This window comes from Pollicipes pollicipes, unplaced genomic scaffold, assembly GCF_011947565.3.
Source record: "Pollicipes pollicipes isolate AB1234 unplaced genomic scaffold, Ppol_2.1 Scaffold_3629;HRSCAF=4262_pilon_pilon_pilon, whole genome shotgun sequence".
Lineage (NCBI taxonomy): Eukaryota > Metazoa > Arthropoda > Thecostraca > Pollicipedomorpha > Pollicipedidae > Pollicipes > Pollicipes pollicipes.
This window is the reverse complement of record NW_023596337.1, coordinates 5,963-21,456: the sequence shown is the minus strand read 5'-3', so window position 1 is coordinate 21,456 and position 15,494 is coordinate 5,963. Positions and strand designations below refer to the sequence as shown.

Genomic DNA, 15,494 nt, shown 5'->3' with positions numbered 1-15,494 from the left:
TCCGGAGCGTACGCCAAGGCAAAACGTGACAAACAAAAACCGTACTCGCACATTGGAAAACGCAGCAGGCGGCCCGAGGTGGATAGATGTGCCGCGCGCAACGCCATCTCGCGGTAATGTGCGCTGTAGGCCATGGAGGACACATGCTCTGTGGTCGTTGCGCACCCCGACCTTGGCACAGGAGGCGTGCCAGGACGGTCCGCTGTCGCCTGCAGCCGAGAACGGCCTTGAGAGGGAGAGATCTCAGACCTGGTGTTGCCACTATCGGGCCGGAGCAGGGCCTCCTGTCACCATGGGTCTGGCACGCCCACGGGCAGCTGTCAGTCGGCTTTATCGGCGCGCCAGTGGCGGTGAGGGCTCATGCTCGGTCCGACCATGAACAAACAGGACGTACAGCTGGTGAACGAAGGGGATATAGACCATCTTGTGGCTCGTCTGGAGGCACACGGCCCAATCACAGCGAAGGTGAGTAGTCCTGAGCCGCAAGGCTTCACCTACGTCATAGGTTTAAATGGGCCGTGAAAGAACTCAGACTGCTTCACAGGGTGCACGGCCATGTGTATTAAACATTTTCAACGGCATCATATTCTGTGATGTTATCACAGTCCAAGGTACGGCTACGTGTTGTTTACAGAGCCGCGGCGCGACCAGTGAACGAGGCTTGACGAGTGATTCGAGTATTGATATAAAGTTCAAACTAAACCCCGGCTTAGCACACCGTCACGCTATTTGGAGACTAAGATGTGAATTGGATGGTGATTGTAGAAGGTAACGCATGCAATATTTACGCAAACGAGGTCTCCGTTACAGCGCCTGTGCTACGTCAAGAAAAGGGATGCGCATCAGCGTTGTAAGTAATCCATTCTGTGGTAAAGGAGACGACCAATGGGCCGTCTCGCTTTTGGGCTCTGATTTGGGTGGGGAGCTTCAGTCCCCAGCTTCCAAAACCATTGCCACGGCCCAAGCTCAAGCAACCACACCATCAACGACCTCTACAGGCTGGACAGCGCTGCCAACGCCGGAGACCGAGCTGTGACTTAACACGCGCTGGGGTGGGAGTCACGTTGACCCCCCCGAAGATTTTTCCAGAATAGTTTCCGAACGGCGCGGGGCCGCCGCGCCAAATTTGGCCAAATCTTGAGGCACGGGACCATACCCCCATGAAACACGTCCAGGGAACCTAAAGGCTCCGAAGGAATCCGTAACCGACCGAGCGGATGCAGTTTCCTAACAACAAAAACACATCAAATTGGACGCCTTTGAGCCTAGACGACCAAGAACAATTGTTCGTGATAGTAAAGAATTCACAAGCAAACGAAGCTAATTCTTCACTGGTCAAGGAAGTCCCGCTTGGGGGAATTTTGGGGCTCATTATGCTGTATAGAGGCATTACAGTGTTGACTGCCCTGGCCTTATATCGGATGCGTATTGAAACGTGCAGAGTTCATACAGGGCACTGGTCATAAGGCCCAGTGTCAATGAAGTCAGCGTGCGTGAGATCCACGGGTTGGGACACTGTCCCACTTCCTCGCAACCCTTCACATGATGATTCGGATACTGCCGGATACGGACTACCGGAGCCGATTTCGCCCGCCTCAGCCGACGAGTGACGTCAAGTGGTACAGTGCGGCCCAAGAGAATGTTCCACATTTGTAGGACGTTTTGAACTGAAATAGCTATTTTGAGGACCTTTTGATGCAGTTTAAGGTCATGTCCTTTTTAAGACCCAAGCGATCTGGTTTCTGAGTTACACGCCCGCAAAAGTACGAAAAGGTATATTTGGAGCTTATGTCAAAGTTGCCTCGGCAGTAATGACGTCATAGAAACTTTATGCGACCGCGGTCATGTTACAGGCTGTTAGGCTGCTGATCTCATGGCAGCAAATTGAGAACCTACTCGCGCGTTGGAAAACGCAGCACGTGGCCCGCGGAGGATAGATACACCGCACGCCACGCCATCTCGCGGAAAAGTGTTTTGTAAGACATAAGGAGAGAAATAAGGATGATAATGAAAGCGAAGTGAAGCCAGAACGGGTGGGCCGAGAGGCAACCTGGAGAGGAACCCCGACCGGGTGCACGACGCATACCCTGCAGAGCGGTCCCTTGCGCGGGTTAACTCTCGGCGTTTAGCCCCCCAGGCGCGTGTAGACTTGCCTCACCGTTGTCCATCTTCATCCCATAGCCTTTAAATGATCATTGATGGTCGAAAGGGCTTTAGTTTATATGACCGATAATCAACATCCGGTTTCATAAAGAGAAGTTCCTACTTACTCCCTGCTAGTCGAAGTATTTTCGACGTAACTCCCTATTTCTTTCGCCGGCGTGATTAACTTGGCATGGCTCCTTGGAAATTAATCGTAAAATACCGAAGTGAAGCAATTTCAATAGCGATACAAACGGTCGTTCCCATGGCAACCTTGCTATTGCTTTGGCCCCAAAAGGCTAGCATGCTGATTAAAAATCCAGGAATATCTTAAAGGTGACTTAAAAAATCTGGTCATTTATGGATTAACTCGATGATGCATTCGTGATTTGTGTGACAATTACATCAAAGAATAATCACGATCACTTTTGTAATTCGCTGGAATGCAGAAAGTGTACAATTATTGGTATTGTTTCACTATACGAAGAAGTAAAACAAAATGTACTCGTGTTTCGTACATCCATACCCTGAGCTTTCTTGTGCTACGTATCTAGAAACTATGCACAACAACGACAAAATCTTCTTAAAATAGCTGACTTTACGCCTACTCTATGTTGTGTGTCTTGTTAACACAAAATGTGTATTCATGTCACAGTAGTGAAAAAATGATCCAGTGAAATGCGCGTCATGTGGGAGAGAGATTGATTTTTATAACGGTCTGCCAGCTTTTTCGACCACAGTTCTTATGTTTGCGATGCCCAGAAATCTGTACGAACTACAGTTGCATTGAGTTTCTCATATATGCAAACTCAACCGCCCGTGTGATGTTGGCATCGCTTCATGTCTCAGCAATGTCTCACTGCAGGCTGATCCTCGGTCTAAATGGCCTAATCCTTCGCTCTTGCACGGCCATGAGCTGGCTCCTTTATGATCACCAATGATGATCTTAGGACAGACCAGAGCATATTTTTAATCTATTTCAGTTCCGGGGTGAATGTCTACTCCATGGTCAAGTCAGCTGCGCTTATGTAATCTGATGGATACCTGGTGAAGTATAGATTTATTCAGCCTAGTTCAAATGCTCCGTAAATATCATACTTTTACGGGCGTTGACGTAAATAGTTGCTATTTACTTCCTGCAGCCAGATTAGAGGTAAAACCCCAGAAAGTTACTCCCTACGCCTCAATTCAACGGCATTATCTGTTTATGAAACTAGTTGCAAGCAGCGTTAAAGTGATGCATAGATTGCACATCGATTAAGTGTAAATAGACGGTCATTATGTCGGCAAATGGTGCTCACGGGCGCCAGACATGAAAGACAATAATTGTTGTGCCAGTGAACCGCCACATGGCCAGTGAAATGGCAACACTTTGATTATGTTTTTCTGACGTCATGGATGCCTGGATATCCTTAAAATAGCCTTCCCGAAAAAGTCGCGCGTCTTCGCGAGTGCATAGCTCAGAAATTAGGCGAAAGACTAGAAGCTGGAAACTCCGGGTCTTAAGATGGGCAGCGCTCTGATCTGCACCGAATGATTCAAGAAAGCTATCTCAGTTTAAAGCCTCATACAAATGTGGAGTCCGCTGGGTCCGTGGCCGCCATCAGCGGCTCTGCTGTCCGGGGACGCGCCTGCGCTCTCTCAAGTGAGAGCCATTGCTCCCGATGGACAGCGCAGTGGCAGCCAGGCGCCCCCATCGCCGCCGAGCTCCCGCAGAGGGGAGATTCCTGGCCAGTTGGCGTCCCCAACCGGCTTCAAGGGAAGCGGAGACTTCCCTTGTTCTGAGTGTTGTGTGACTCAATTATGGTTGAAAGGACGTCGTAACCAGAGGTTATGGGCCGAAACATCGTAACCAGAGGTCATGGGCTGAAACATCGTAACCAGAGGACATGGGCTGCAGCATAACACGTGGCTAGTGGATCAGCAGCTCGTGGACCGCAGTGGTGAATCCGGGAGTGCTCGCGCTCTGGAACGCCTGTCGAGCCGTGTCCCCTTCGTTACATGATCTCCTTGGCTGGGCTGGTCCACATAGGAGTGGATGTTCTCCTAAAAGTGCTTTGCATTGCATACAACTTCAAAATTTGTATTTGTGTTTTGAGTCGCTACGCATTTCTTCGCTTCCGCCGCACGTTCTTGCGACGTGTGGTTCTCTGACGTGTAACGTAGGTGAACCATGCATTCGAAAATCATCACAATGCTTGCATCTAGCTCGGGCCAAGCATGATATAAGTTTCCCGGGCATGCCTCTGGTTCATCGCCTATAGACCATTTATTCCTGCTTAGTGTGATGTTCCAGATAGTGCAGCACTGTTTGGAGCTTGCCTCGGTGGTGGCGGTCGTAACCTTGTCATCAGTCATTGTCTGGTGCCGCCGGAAGCTGACGTCGACGTCCGGCTGGTCCGGGTAGACAGCGTGCGGCTACAGATCACTGATCTACCGATCCCAGTAGGATAGACCCGTTCTGACTGATTTTTGGCCGACTCGCTGAAGTGCTCTGCCTTCAGTAGTCGAAATAGTCTGTAGGAGGCTTGTGTTCTGTCCTACAACACTAGACTGGCACCGCAGGTCTGACACAGGAGTACCAATGAGACGATAAACGACTGTCTGTCCCAGGCTGGCTCTGCCGGACCGCTCTGTTTTTTGTGACTATGACCGGTGCAGCCGTTGTCGCCAGACGGGCAGACCAGCTCCTGCAGCTCCACCAGTCGCGTAGCGACGTGTTCAAGAAGCAAATGTAGAGGTACTTCCACTCGCGCGACAGTGATAGAGTGAGTTCTCTCTGTGCATCAATTTCTCGGGTAGCCCTTATGACATCGTTGCAGGAGGGGAAGATGTCCATGGAGTGTGCTTTGACAAACGAATGCTTGATATGCCAGGAAATTTGGAAACCTCCCATCGACGAAAAGTGCCGAGCTTCCTCTAGAATTTTTCTTACGTCGCGCTACCGATGCAGTGCACAGGACCGCTACCTTTGGTAGTCGCACTGGTGTTCCGGTTGTTTTATTCAGAGTAAATGCGATGTGACATGAGTGCACACTTTATGCCCTCTGTTTCATAGCAGAGATGCGCTTTTCGGTGTGCCTTTTACGAGGTGCTGCCCGTTTCTTCACTCAGTTCCTTTGTCTCTAAAAACCATCGACGGGCGGCCACAAGACTGCACCCTGGGTCAGCCGTGTTTCACTATCCGGGAATATCGCCATTCATTCAGTCAGAAATATATCCCCCAGTGCCCGGTGACCATAATTGAACAGTGTTAAGCAAAAATGAAGACTCAAAAACCTAAGGCGTTGAAAAAAATGTTTTGAATCAGAGAAATCAAGCTCTGAAAATCTTAAACTGAGCTGCGGTTCTGCGGATCCTTCTGTGTCATCTTTCCAAGACTTTTTACAGATACAGATTTATTTCGCGCAAGAAACGACGAACTTTACTTTGTAACTTGTATCGAGGTATAGTTGGTGTGAATTCGAGTAATGTGCAGCATTTTATTGATCCATTGCCACGGTTCTTTGGTTACATATGTTAAGTCAAACCGTTTTTACATGAGTTCTGCTTCGTGAGAAAGGCTGGTTACTGGCTGGTGCCATAAATGCGATATTTCTTTTCAAGGGCATGCCAAATGCTTTCGCTTCTAACACTAGCAGACTCGCTTTCATTTTCCAATAGGTATTTCCGATTCAAAGTTAAACAGACAAACATGTTGAAGAGAAAATCCCTAAACGCTCTTTGCAAAACGGGAAGGAGATACACGGGGTAAACAACACAATCATAAACGTTTAGAAGCAATAAGTTATAAGCCGGATGGAAGCCCCCGGTTACACTTATCAAAAATATTCTTCCCAGACACCATTGCACCACAATTTTTTTAGCTGTACCACTGTCGACGCTGTGAAAGGAGCACTTAGATTTATGCTCTTTGTTGCTAACCTCTATCACTTACCCAGGTGGAAGGACTTTTCTCTCAATTCTAAACACAGCAAAGCAACCTGCGAATATTCATTGAGACATAGATACTAATCAGCCGAAAAGATGCTAGTCCACCTCGCCTCAGCTTTCGTCTCGGTGTGTGTGTGTGTGTGTGTGTGTGTGTGTGTGTGTGTGTGTGTGTGTGTGTGTGTGTGTGTGTGTGTGTGTGTGTGTGTGTGTGTGTGTGTGTGTGTGTGTGTGTGTGTGTGTGTGTGTGTGTGTGTGTGTGTGTGTGTGTGTGTGTGTGTGTGTGTGTGTGTGGGTGTGTGTGTGTGTGTGGTGTGGTGTGGTGTGTGTGTGTGTGTGTGTGTGTGTGTGCGTGTGTGTGTGTGTGTGTGTGTGTGGTGTGGTGTGTGTGTGGTGTGTGTGTGTGTGTGGTGTGTGTGTGTGTGTGTGTGTGTGTGTGTGGTGTGTGGTGTGTGTGTGTGTGTGGTGTGTGTGTGTGTGTGTGTGTGTGTGTGTGTGTGTGTGTGTGTGTGTGTGTGTGTGTGTGTGTGTGTGTGTGTGTGTGTGTGTGTGTGTGTGTGTGTGTGTGTGTGTGTGTGTGTGTGTGTGTGTGTGTGTGTGTGTGTGTGTGTGTGTGGTGTGTGGTGTGTGTGTGATGTGTCGAGCACTCTTAGCCAATCGATTTTGCAACTACTCTTTATCGCCGTCAGCTTCGAAAGCTTCTGGGTGATGGCGTGCAAACCATTGTCATTTAACTATGGACCCCGCTTTCCTTACAGTCGAGGTGTCTGCTGCTTCTGATTCAGCGCGGCGTCAACACGTGCAAGCATTGGATCTACGCAAGCCCCGACACGTCGAAGCCGCTAGTGTCTATTGTAATTACGGTCAGTGGATAAAAGAACATGCTGAAATAAGCTTCACGCGACAGACAATCCGTTGAAATTTGACAGCAGAGTAGGACCTAGAGCAGGAAATCATGTAACACCCAAGCAACATTGGAAATGTTCGCAAGGTCTCCGCGGGTGCTTGCTGCCTTCGAGAGAGATTTTGTAGATGAAACTCATGAGTTCAGAGCTCTTATGCTAAGTAATCAGCCTTTCAAATACCAGGAGATACAGGCTTAACGACGTTGGGGAGCCACCACTGGATACAGCAACCTATTCGGTGCTCCAAACTCTGCTTATGATTACGGGTCAAAAGTGCTACTCACTTGTATCAATGCATTCGTGATTTTTAGCAGAGCCTGAAATGTTGCATACCGACAATTTCACCATTGCTTGGTACATAGCCTCGTTTCTCTGAATCCACAATGCCGAACAACCACGAGCTGAATTTCTCTCGTGCTTATGAAAGCTGTTGATTGAAGAGCGAACTAAATGGCTCTAGACGCTCGCTATTAACGTGCGCGTTGGATATCCGCCTATTCTGGAAGCCCTCCCTCCCCGTAACTTTACACCCCATTCCTTCAGCGGGGAACCACGCCTGACCTGAGCCGGCCTAATGCGCTCGCTCTCCTCCAACTTGACCTGACCCCGGCTTTCCTCCTGCCGACCTACGACAGTTGGCCGCGCCTGACTTGCACGTGGTCGACGCCTTCGCGCCGGAGGACGCAGCCAGCATGCGTCGCCTGGCTGCCGCCATGCTGGCGCCTGAGTTGCACGAACATCTGTGGCGGGTGCCGTTCCGTGCCGACTGCTGGCCCTGCTACCTGGAGCCGGTGCTGGACTACGTCCGTCACCAGAGAGAGTTCAGCTCCAGACTCATCGAAGCCAACACGTTGTTCGTCAAGGAGGCGTCTTCGCCGGCCGAGGATGTGCTGACCCGCTGGTGCGTATGCTCAACCTGCCTGGGAGAAAGGAGAGGCAGCTCTGGCCGATGGGTTGTGTTCGTGTGGTGACTCTAGGATCTGGGTTGATCTGGCTCCTTGCAGCCGAGGCATGTTTTGCATTGCATGTAATGTGAACAGGTGGGAGGTGAAATATCAGCTTTGCTATTGGTGCTACGGAAATGCAGTGCCCGAAAGCTAGCATTTGCCAAGTATGAACGATTGGTTAGTGAAAAATTATAAGCGCACGTTCATACCCGTGAATGCGTATACGACTGAACAGCGTGTTAGCATGGACCCGAGTGGGGTTAAATTCGAATCCCTTAAGATCTTTTCGCAATGATTTCTAAGCGTCGCAGTTTTACCGCGCCAAAATTTTGCATAGATGTAGACAGTTAAACAACAGATCGCTTGATACAAAAAAGTAGATTTACCTCGTTAAGCCACTGACCAACGGTAAGTCAAAATCAGGCCATGGATTCAGCGAAGTCAATTTTGTGGAATCGTTCAGCCCGATGCAACAGCAGGGTGTTAGAAGAAACCATACATTTCTGAGATACTTCCTTAGGCAACACAACAATCGAATGTCCGTATTCCAATGGTGTAGACTCGGGTATGGATGCCAGATTAAGGTCAAAGCCAACCTATTGTATTACTCTAAGACCTGCCGAATGGCGCAATTTCTGGTGCTCACTTCGAATTTATTGATAATGGGAACAGCATTATGCATCTTCAAAGGACCACGTAGAGGTCAGAAAAGGTAACTGATATAGAGTGGTCCAGGTAAACATTTTCTTTTTAGGAACATACTACCTAGCGTAACCTTTGTCGCTTATTCGAATGGAAAATTCAACTCGGTCTTCTATGATTTTGTTCACTATGACCTTCGAAATATCAAACCAGGTCAATAACCTTACATGAGCATGTGGCCTTTAGGTAAAAACAGGTATCTAGGTTCTAGGACGACTTGGACACCAGCCTAGAATTTGACCTTCTTTTACCACATTTGACCCGAAGGCCATGACCTAGAAACCTCAGATTTTGACCTAAGTAAGACCAACTACGGACCAACACATCTTGTGGATTTTGTGTCTTTGGCTCTCTTAGCTCCTGGGATCTCAGAGGGAGGGGAAAATTGACCCCCACCCGAGAGCAAGGAATCCAGTAGGCCACCCGGGCGCGTGTTAACATGCGTCCGGGTGACTGTATGATTATCTTTGCTAAGGAGAGGCTCAATTTGATCCCAAGCTAGAGGCACCAAATGTACAGAGTGGGGTGGCCTTGTATGTGAACTCATGTGTATCCAGATTTGATTTTCTTAGGTCATGACCTTAGGGTGAAACAATGCCAAATTCTGGGTTGTCTTTAAGGTGTCCTCAGAGCTCCTCATGCAGCCACTATATACTTACATGTCGTTGTGTCGAGTGACTTAAATGCCGTTTGCGGTTATTGCAATTCATTGTCCTTCCTCGACATTTAGAGGGTCGTGGTGGCTAAAAACCTATGAGTTTGCTGTATTGTTTTCAATTTCAATAAGTGTCAGTGATTATGATAGGTGGTATGCTCGTCCAGACAACATGTTGCTCTGCGTCATTTTAGGCCAGTGATCTCGTCTAATAATTTGTTCTCGCATGCAGTTGAACAGTACAGCAGAATGCTACTTCGGTGATAGAAACAGCCTGATTTTGACCTGCAATGGGACACCGACCTTACAGGGCACATTTCAATCTTGTGAACAAAAACATGTCATAAAATTGCCTACAGTTTGCCAAGTTTTGGCGCGACTTGACCGCGTCGTACGGAAATCATTTTGGAAAAAAGCGTTCGCGGGTCAAACTGGCCTCACCCAGGCGCGTGTTAATGCCCCCAAAGAATCAGAGACCAGGAGTGAGCAGACCACCTACACTATTGCTAATATCATGACGAGATTCTGAAGCGCCAGAATGTCGAGTATTTTGGATTAGTGTCGAGTGAAAAGATATACGACAAGCGGCACCAGTACGACCAAACGCCAACAGGACCGTAGCAAATCGTTCGAATATTTGTGCGGTCCTCATGAATAGCTACGTTGCCTGCGATGTGGTCAGTCGCCTTATGTCTACAGATCGCGGGTAAAGCTCCTCCGGAATGGTTGGTTGCCACTTGAATGTTTCCAATCGGTCGATGCTATTCTGAGATATCCGGGGAAGTTCTACCCCCGGGAGGTTGCGGTTGACGAAATATCCCAAACGGTGCCGGGTCAACATAACTGAAGTAGCTTGCATATAGGTGTTGCCGTAATCTTCACCCACGGGTACTGAATCACCCTGCTCACTGTATGTACTAACGTCAGGGGGATGTCACGCGCGGTCGACAGGTGATGCTTCCGCTGACTGTATGCCCGCCTGACACTCGTTCACAGCCCGCCGGGCGTCTCCGTGAGGCCGCTGGACGGCATACACCTGGACACCGTCAAGCGTTTCTGGCCGTACACAGCGGTTACCCCCGATGCCGACGGTGTGATGCGCGACGGCATGACGGTGGGCCTCAGCGTCGGCGTGTTTGTCGCCGTCGACAATGACGTGGCGTCATCACCTGACGGCGAGCTCGTCTGCTGGGTGCTGCTCAACAGAAACGCGTTTCTGGGCTTCCTGCACACGCTGGAGTCGCACCGGCGGCGAGGCCTGGCGCGGCTGGCGATGGCCGAGCTCACACGGCTCTTCCTGCAGCGCCGCCTGCCCTGCCTGGTCGCAACCGCCGTGCCGTCCGTGATGAACATGATGAAACCGCTAGGCTACAGTTCGGTCTGCAACGTGTTCTGGGCGCAAGTCTATCCAGCAGAAGTCGGTGCGACGCAAGAAACGGAGTAAGATGATGGCGTCCAGCAGCCGGGCGGTCCGACGAGAACATTATCGTAGCGCGTATAACTGCCGGTCAAAGTTTATGAATACAAACTTTGAAGCGTCTATATACACACATATATATATATATATATATATATATATATATGGATATTAACATGATTAACAGCTGACGGTCTGGGTTTTAATAGTGGGAATGGAAGCGAGGCGGGGTGTGATTTGGCGAGACGACGGAAGGCCACTCGCGCTTGGCTTAGGTGGCATGTTGTTCGAAGCCGATGACGCGCGTTTCGGTGCGGCTGATCGCACGTTAGCCCTCGCTGAGGCTACCTTGACTTTGCCGTTGCTTTTATGCATATATGCTTCACACACCTATATATATATATATATATATATATATATATATATATATATATATATATATATATATATAACATGTGCATGTGTATGTATGTATATATATCATTGCATGCCAGAAACAAAAATGGGTAATATCCGAGAAGTTCAACGCTAACTTTCCTTATACGGTAGCATTCCAAAGACTCTGTCCCCCAACAATTTTGAGAAATCGACAACCCTGAATACTTCTATGCGTACACAGCGTTTACAACCATTCTCAAACATGGCTGTGACGGTCACTATCAAACGTCGAAATAAATTGGCAATCGAACGACATGGCGTTTTCCGAGTTAAAACGGTGCCTCGCATAATGTGGTCAAACTCGTCCCGTAGCGTGTTCGCTAGGTGCTAGGTCGTCTTGGCGCGCACTTCCGGAGCGTACGCCAAGGCAAAACGTGACAAACAAAAACCGTACTCGCTCATTGGAAAACGCAGCAGGCGGCCCGAGGTGGATAGATGTGCCGCGCGCAACGCCATCTCGCGGTAAGGTGCGCTGTAGGCCATGGAGGACACATGCTCTGTGGTCGTTGCGCACCCCGACCTTGGCACAAGGCAGGCGTGCCAGGACGGTCCGCCTGTCGCCTGCAGCCGAGAACGGCCTTGAGAGGGAGAGATTCTCAGACCTGGTGTTGACACTATCGGGCTCGGAGCAGGGCCTCCTGTCACCATGGGTCTGGCACGCCCACGGGCAGCTGTCAGTCGGCTTTATCGGCGCGCCAGTGGCGGTGAGGGCTCATGCTCGGTCCGACCATGAACAAACAGGACGTACAGGTGATAAACGAAGGGGATATAGACCATCTTGTGGCTCGTCTGGAGGCACACGGCCCAATCACAGCGAAGGTGAGTAGTCCTGAGCCGCAAGACTTCACCTACGTCATAGGTTTAAATGGGCCGTGAAAGAACTGAGACTGCTTCACAGGATGCACGGCCATGTGTATTAAACATTTTCAACGAAATCACATTCTGTGATGTTATCACAGTCCAAGGTACGGCTACATGTTGTTTACAGAGCCGCGGTGCGACCAGTGAACGGGGCTTGACGAGTGATTCGAGTATTGCTATAAAGTTCAAACTAAACCCCGGCTCAGCACACCGTCACGTCATTTGTAGACAAAGATGTGAATTGGATGGTGATTGTAGAAGGTAACGCATGCAATATTTACGCAAACGAGGTCTCCGTTACAGCGCCTGTGCTACGTCAAGAAAAGGGATGCGCATCAGCGTTGTCAGTAATCCATTCTGTGGTAAAGGAGACGACCAATGGGCCGTCTCGCTTTTGGGCTCTGATTTGGGTGGGGAGCTTCAGTCCCCAGCTTCCAAAACCATTGCCACGGCCCAAGCTCAAGCAACCACACCATCAACGACCTCTACAGGCTGGACAGCGCTGCCAACGCCGGAGACCGAGCTGTGACTTAACACGCGCTGGGGTGGGAGTCACGTTGACCCCCCGAAGATTTTTCCGGAATAGTTTCCGAACGGCGCGGGGCCGCCGCGCCAAATTTGGCCAAATCTTGAGGCACGGGACCATACCCCCATGAAACATGCCCAGGGAACCTAAAGGCTCCGAAGGAATCCATAACCGACCGAGCGGATGCAGTTTCCTAATAACAAAAACACATCAAATTGGACGCCTTTGAGCCTAGACGACCAAGAACAATTGTTCGTAATAGTAAAGAATTCACAAGCAAACGAAGTTAACTGTTAACTGGTCAAGGAAGTCCCGCTTGGGGGAATTTTGGGGCTCATTATGCTGTATAGAGGCATTACAGTGTTGATTACCCTGGCCTTATATCGGATGCGTATTGAAAGCCAGAACGAAGAAGCGACGAAATGTTCCTTGTACTTTGCATCGAGGTATAATTTGTGTGAATTCGAGTAATGTGCAGCATTTTTATGATCTTTTGCCACGGTTCTTTGGTTACATATGTTTAGTTAAACCGGTTTTACATGAGTTCTACTTCGTAAGAAGGCTTGGTTAGTACCATAAATGCATTGTTTCTTTTCAAGGGCACGTCAAATGCTTTTGCTTCTGACAATGACGGCCTCGCTTTTATTTCCCATCACTGTTTCCGATTTTAAGTTAAACGGACAAACATCTTGCAAGGGAAATCTCTAAGCAGTCTTTGCAAAATGGAAAGGAGATACACGGGTAAACAACACAATCGCTAGCGTTAAGAAGCAATGAGCTATAAGCCGGATGGAATCCGGCCAGTTACATTTAGCAAAAACCCCCTTCCCAGGCATCACCGTACCATGATTGTTTCGCTGTACGACTGTCGACGTTGTGAAAAGAGCACTTAGATTTACGCTTGTTTTTGCTACACTCATATTATTCACCCAGGAGGAAGGACGTTTCACTCAAATTTAAACACAGCAAAGCAACCTGCGATATTCATTGAGCCGTAGATACTAGTCAGCCGAAAAGGTGCTAGTCGCCCTCGCCTCATCTCTCGTCTCGGTTTCACCGCACATATGTCGAACACTTTCAGCCAATGGATTTTGCAAAGCTTCTTTATCGCCGTCAGCCTAGAAGGCTTCCGGATGATGGCGTGCTAACCATTGTCACCTAATTATGGACCCCGCTTTCCTTACAGACGCGGTGTCTTCTGCTCCTTATTCAGAGCGGTATCAACACGTGCAAGCATTGGATCTACGCAAGCTCCGACACGTCGAAGCCGCTGGTGTCTATTGTAATCACGGTCAGTGGATAAAAGAACATGCTGAAATGATCCCCATGCAGCGGAAGGTCCATTCAAATTTGACAGCTGGATTGTACCTAAAGCAGGAATTCCTGTAAGACTCAATTAACATATTGGAAACGTTCGCAAGGCCTTCGTGGGTGCTTGCTGCTTTGAAGAACGATTTTGTGGATGAAATTTCGTGAGTTTAGAGCTGTTATGCTACGTAATCAGCCTTTCATATACCAGGAGATATAACTCTAAAGACGTTGTAGAGCAAGCATGGGATGCATTGACCTATTCGACGCTCCAAGTTTGGCTTAATATAATGAGCCGAAAGTGTTACTCAGTCGTGTCAATACAGTCGTGATCAAAGACACAGCTTGGCTTAAAATGCTGTGTGCTGACAAGATATCAAGATATCATTGCTTGGCATATACCATCGTTTTTTCCTGAATTCACACTGCCGAGCAACCAGAAGCTGAGCGCCTTTCTTGCTTATATGAAGGCGTTGATTAACACGCGCTCGGGTGGGGGTCAAATTGACCCCACGAAGGTTTTTCCCAAATGGTTTCCGAACGGCGCGGCGTAGCCGTGCCAAACCTTGCATGGATGTAGCCAATTAAATAGCAAATCGTTTGACATCAAAAATTGAGATGTACCTTGTACGATCACTGACCTATAGCAGGTCGAAGTCAGGCTATGGTCTCAGCAAAGACCATTTCTAGGGAATCGTTTAATCTGATGCAACAACGGAGTGTTAAACGAAACCATACATCTCTGAGATGCTTTCTTCGGCAACACAAGTATTGAATAAGCAAATTACGTTGACCTAAAGTCAGGCATGAAGGTCAGACCAGGGGTCATGACCAACCTGTTTTATTACCCTAGGGCTTGCCGTATGAGATAATTTCTGGTGCTCATCTCGAATTTGTTAATAGGAGGAACCGCATTATGCACTTTTCATGGACTTCTTAGAGGTCAGAATAGGTCATGGACCTAAAATGACCTGGGTCAGCATTTTGTTTTTAAGAAGCATACCGCCTAGCGTAATCTTTGTGGCTTATTCAAATGCAAAACTCAGAGCAGTCTTGTATGGTTTTGGTCACCCTGACCTTCAAAATGTCAAAAAAGGTTGCTGGCCTTAGATGAGCGTGTGACCTTTTGCTTAGAAACAGTTATCTAGGTTCTCGGGGCACTTAAGAAACCAACCTGGATTTTGACCTTGTTTGACCTTATTTGACCCGAAGGTCATGATCTAGGAACCTCAAGTGAGGTCCCGTGCAGGTCAACACACCCTGTAAATTTAGTGTTTCTACCTTTCTCAGTTCCCGAGATTTCATGGGAGTCACATTGATCCCCACCCGAGCGAGGGCTATCTAGCCAGCCCCCCGGACGCGTGTTAAGACCGAAAGCTGTTGACGCTGTCACACACTTTGATACAGGCTCAAGTGTTCAATGACAGGTGAAGGATGGGTTGGCTCATGCTTCTCATGATCAACGGAGAAAACTTGACGACTGACGACTTGCAAGTTGATATTCACGAATCCGTGTCACGGTACCAATTTGCAGCAGATGTCTCATTGCTGGTGGAAGAGTTAGGCTAGTGTAGACTTTGATCGTGCCAGTCATTTTCGTGGGTCAGGGAAAGATAAATCTAGGCAGTCAAGAGCTTCTTCTTTCCGGTAACTTACCGAAAAT

The 15,494-nt window shown here is 48.6% G+C and overlaps 1 protein-coding gene across 2 annotated transcripts; it reads left to right on the top strand.

The window, feature by feature from the left end:
* The first annotated feature begins 279 nt into the window (after positions 1 to 279).
* On the top strand, positions 280 to 10,817 carry LOC119092902 (uncharacterized). 2 transcript variants are annotated; one of them, XM_037215801.1, is made up of 4 exons: positions 280 to 465; positions 6,831 to 6,935; positions 7,613 to 7,878; positions 10,278 to 10,817. In XM_037215801.1, exons 1-4 carry the CDS (start codon positions 361 to 363, stop codon positions 10,723 to 10,725), a joined length of 924 nt encoding a protein of 307 aa, XP_037071696.1. In that variant the 5' UTR covers positions 280 to 360; the 3' UTR covers positions 10,726 to 10,817. The 2 variants fall into 2 exon arrangements, with proteins under 2 accessions (XP_037071696.1, XP_037071697.1); XM_037215802.1 differs by lacking the exon at positions 280 to 465 and adding an exon at positions 806 to 850.
* Positions 10,818 to 15,494: the final 4,677 nt, after the last annotated feature.

Bases quoted from the DNA above. Each gene is read 5' to 3' on its own strand.
- LOC119092902 (XM_037215801.1), top strand. From the start codon at position 361: ATGCTCGGTCCGACCATGAACAAACAGGACGTACAGCTGGTGAACGAA. The intron at 6,936-7,612 runs GTCAGTGGATAA...GACCTACGACAG, and splicing joins TAGTGTCTATTGTAATTACG to TTGGCCGCGCCTGACTTGCA. The intron at 7,879-10,277 runs GTGCGTATGCTC...ACTCGTTCACAG, and splicing joins GAGGATGTGCTGACCCGCTG to CCCGCCGGGCGTCTCCGTGA.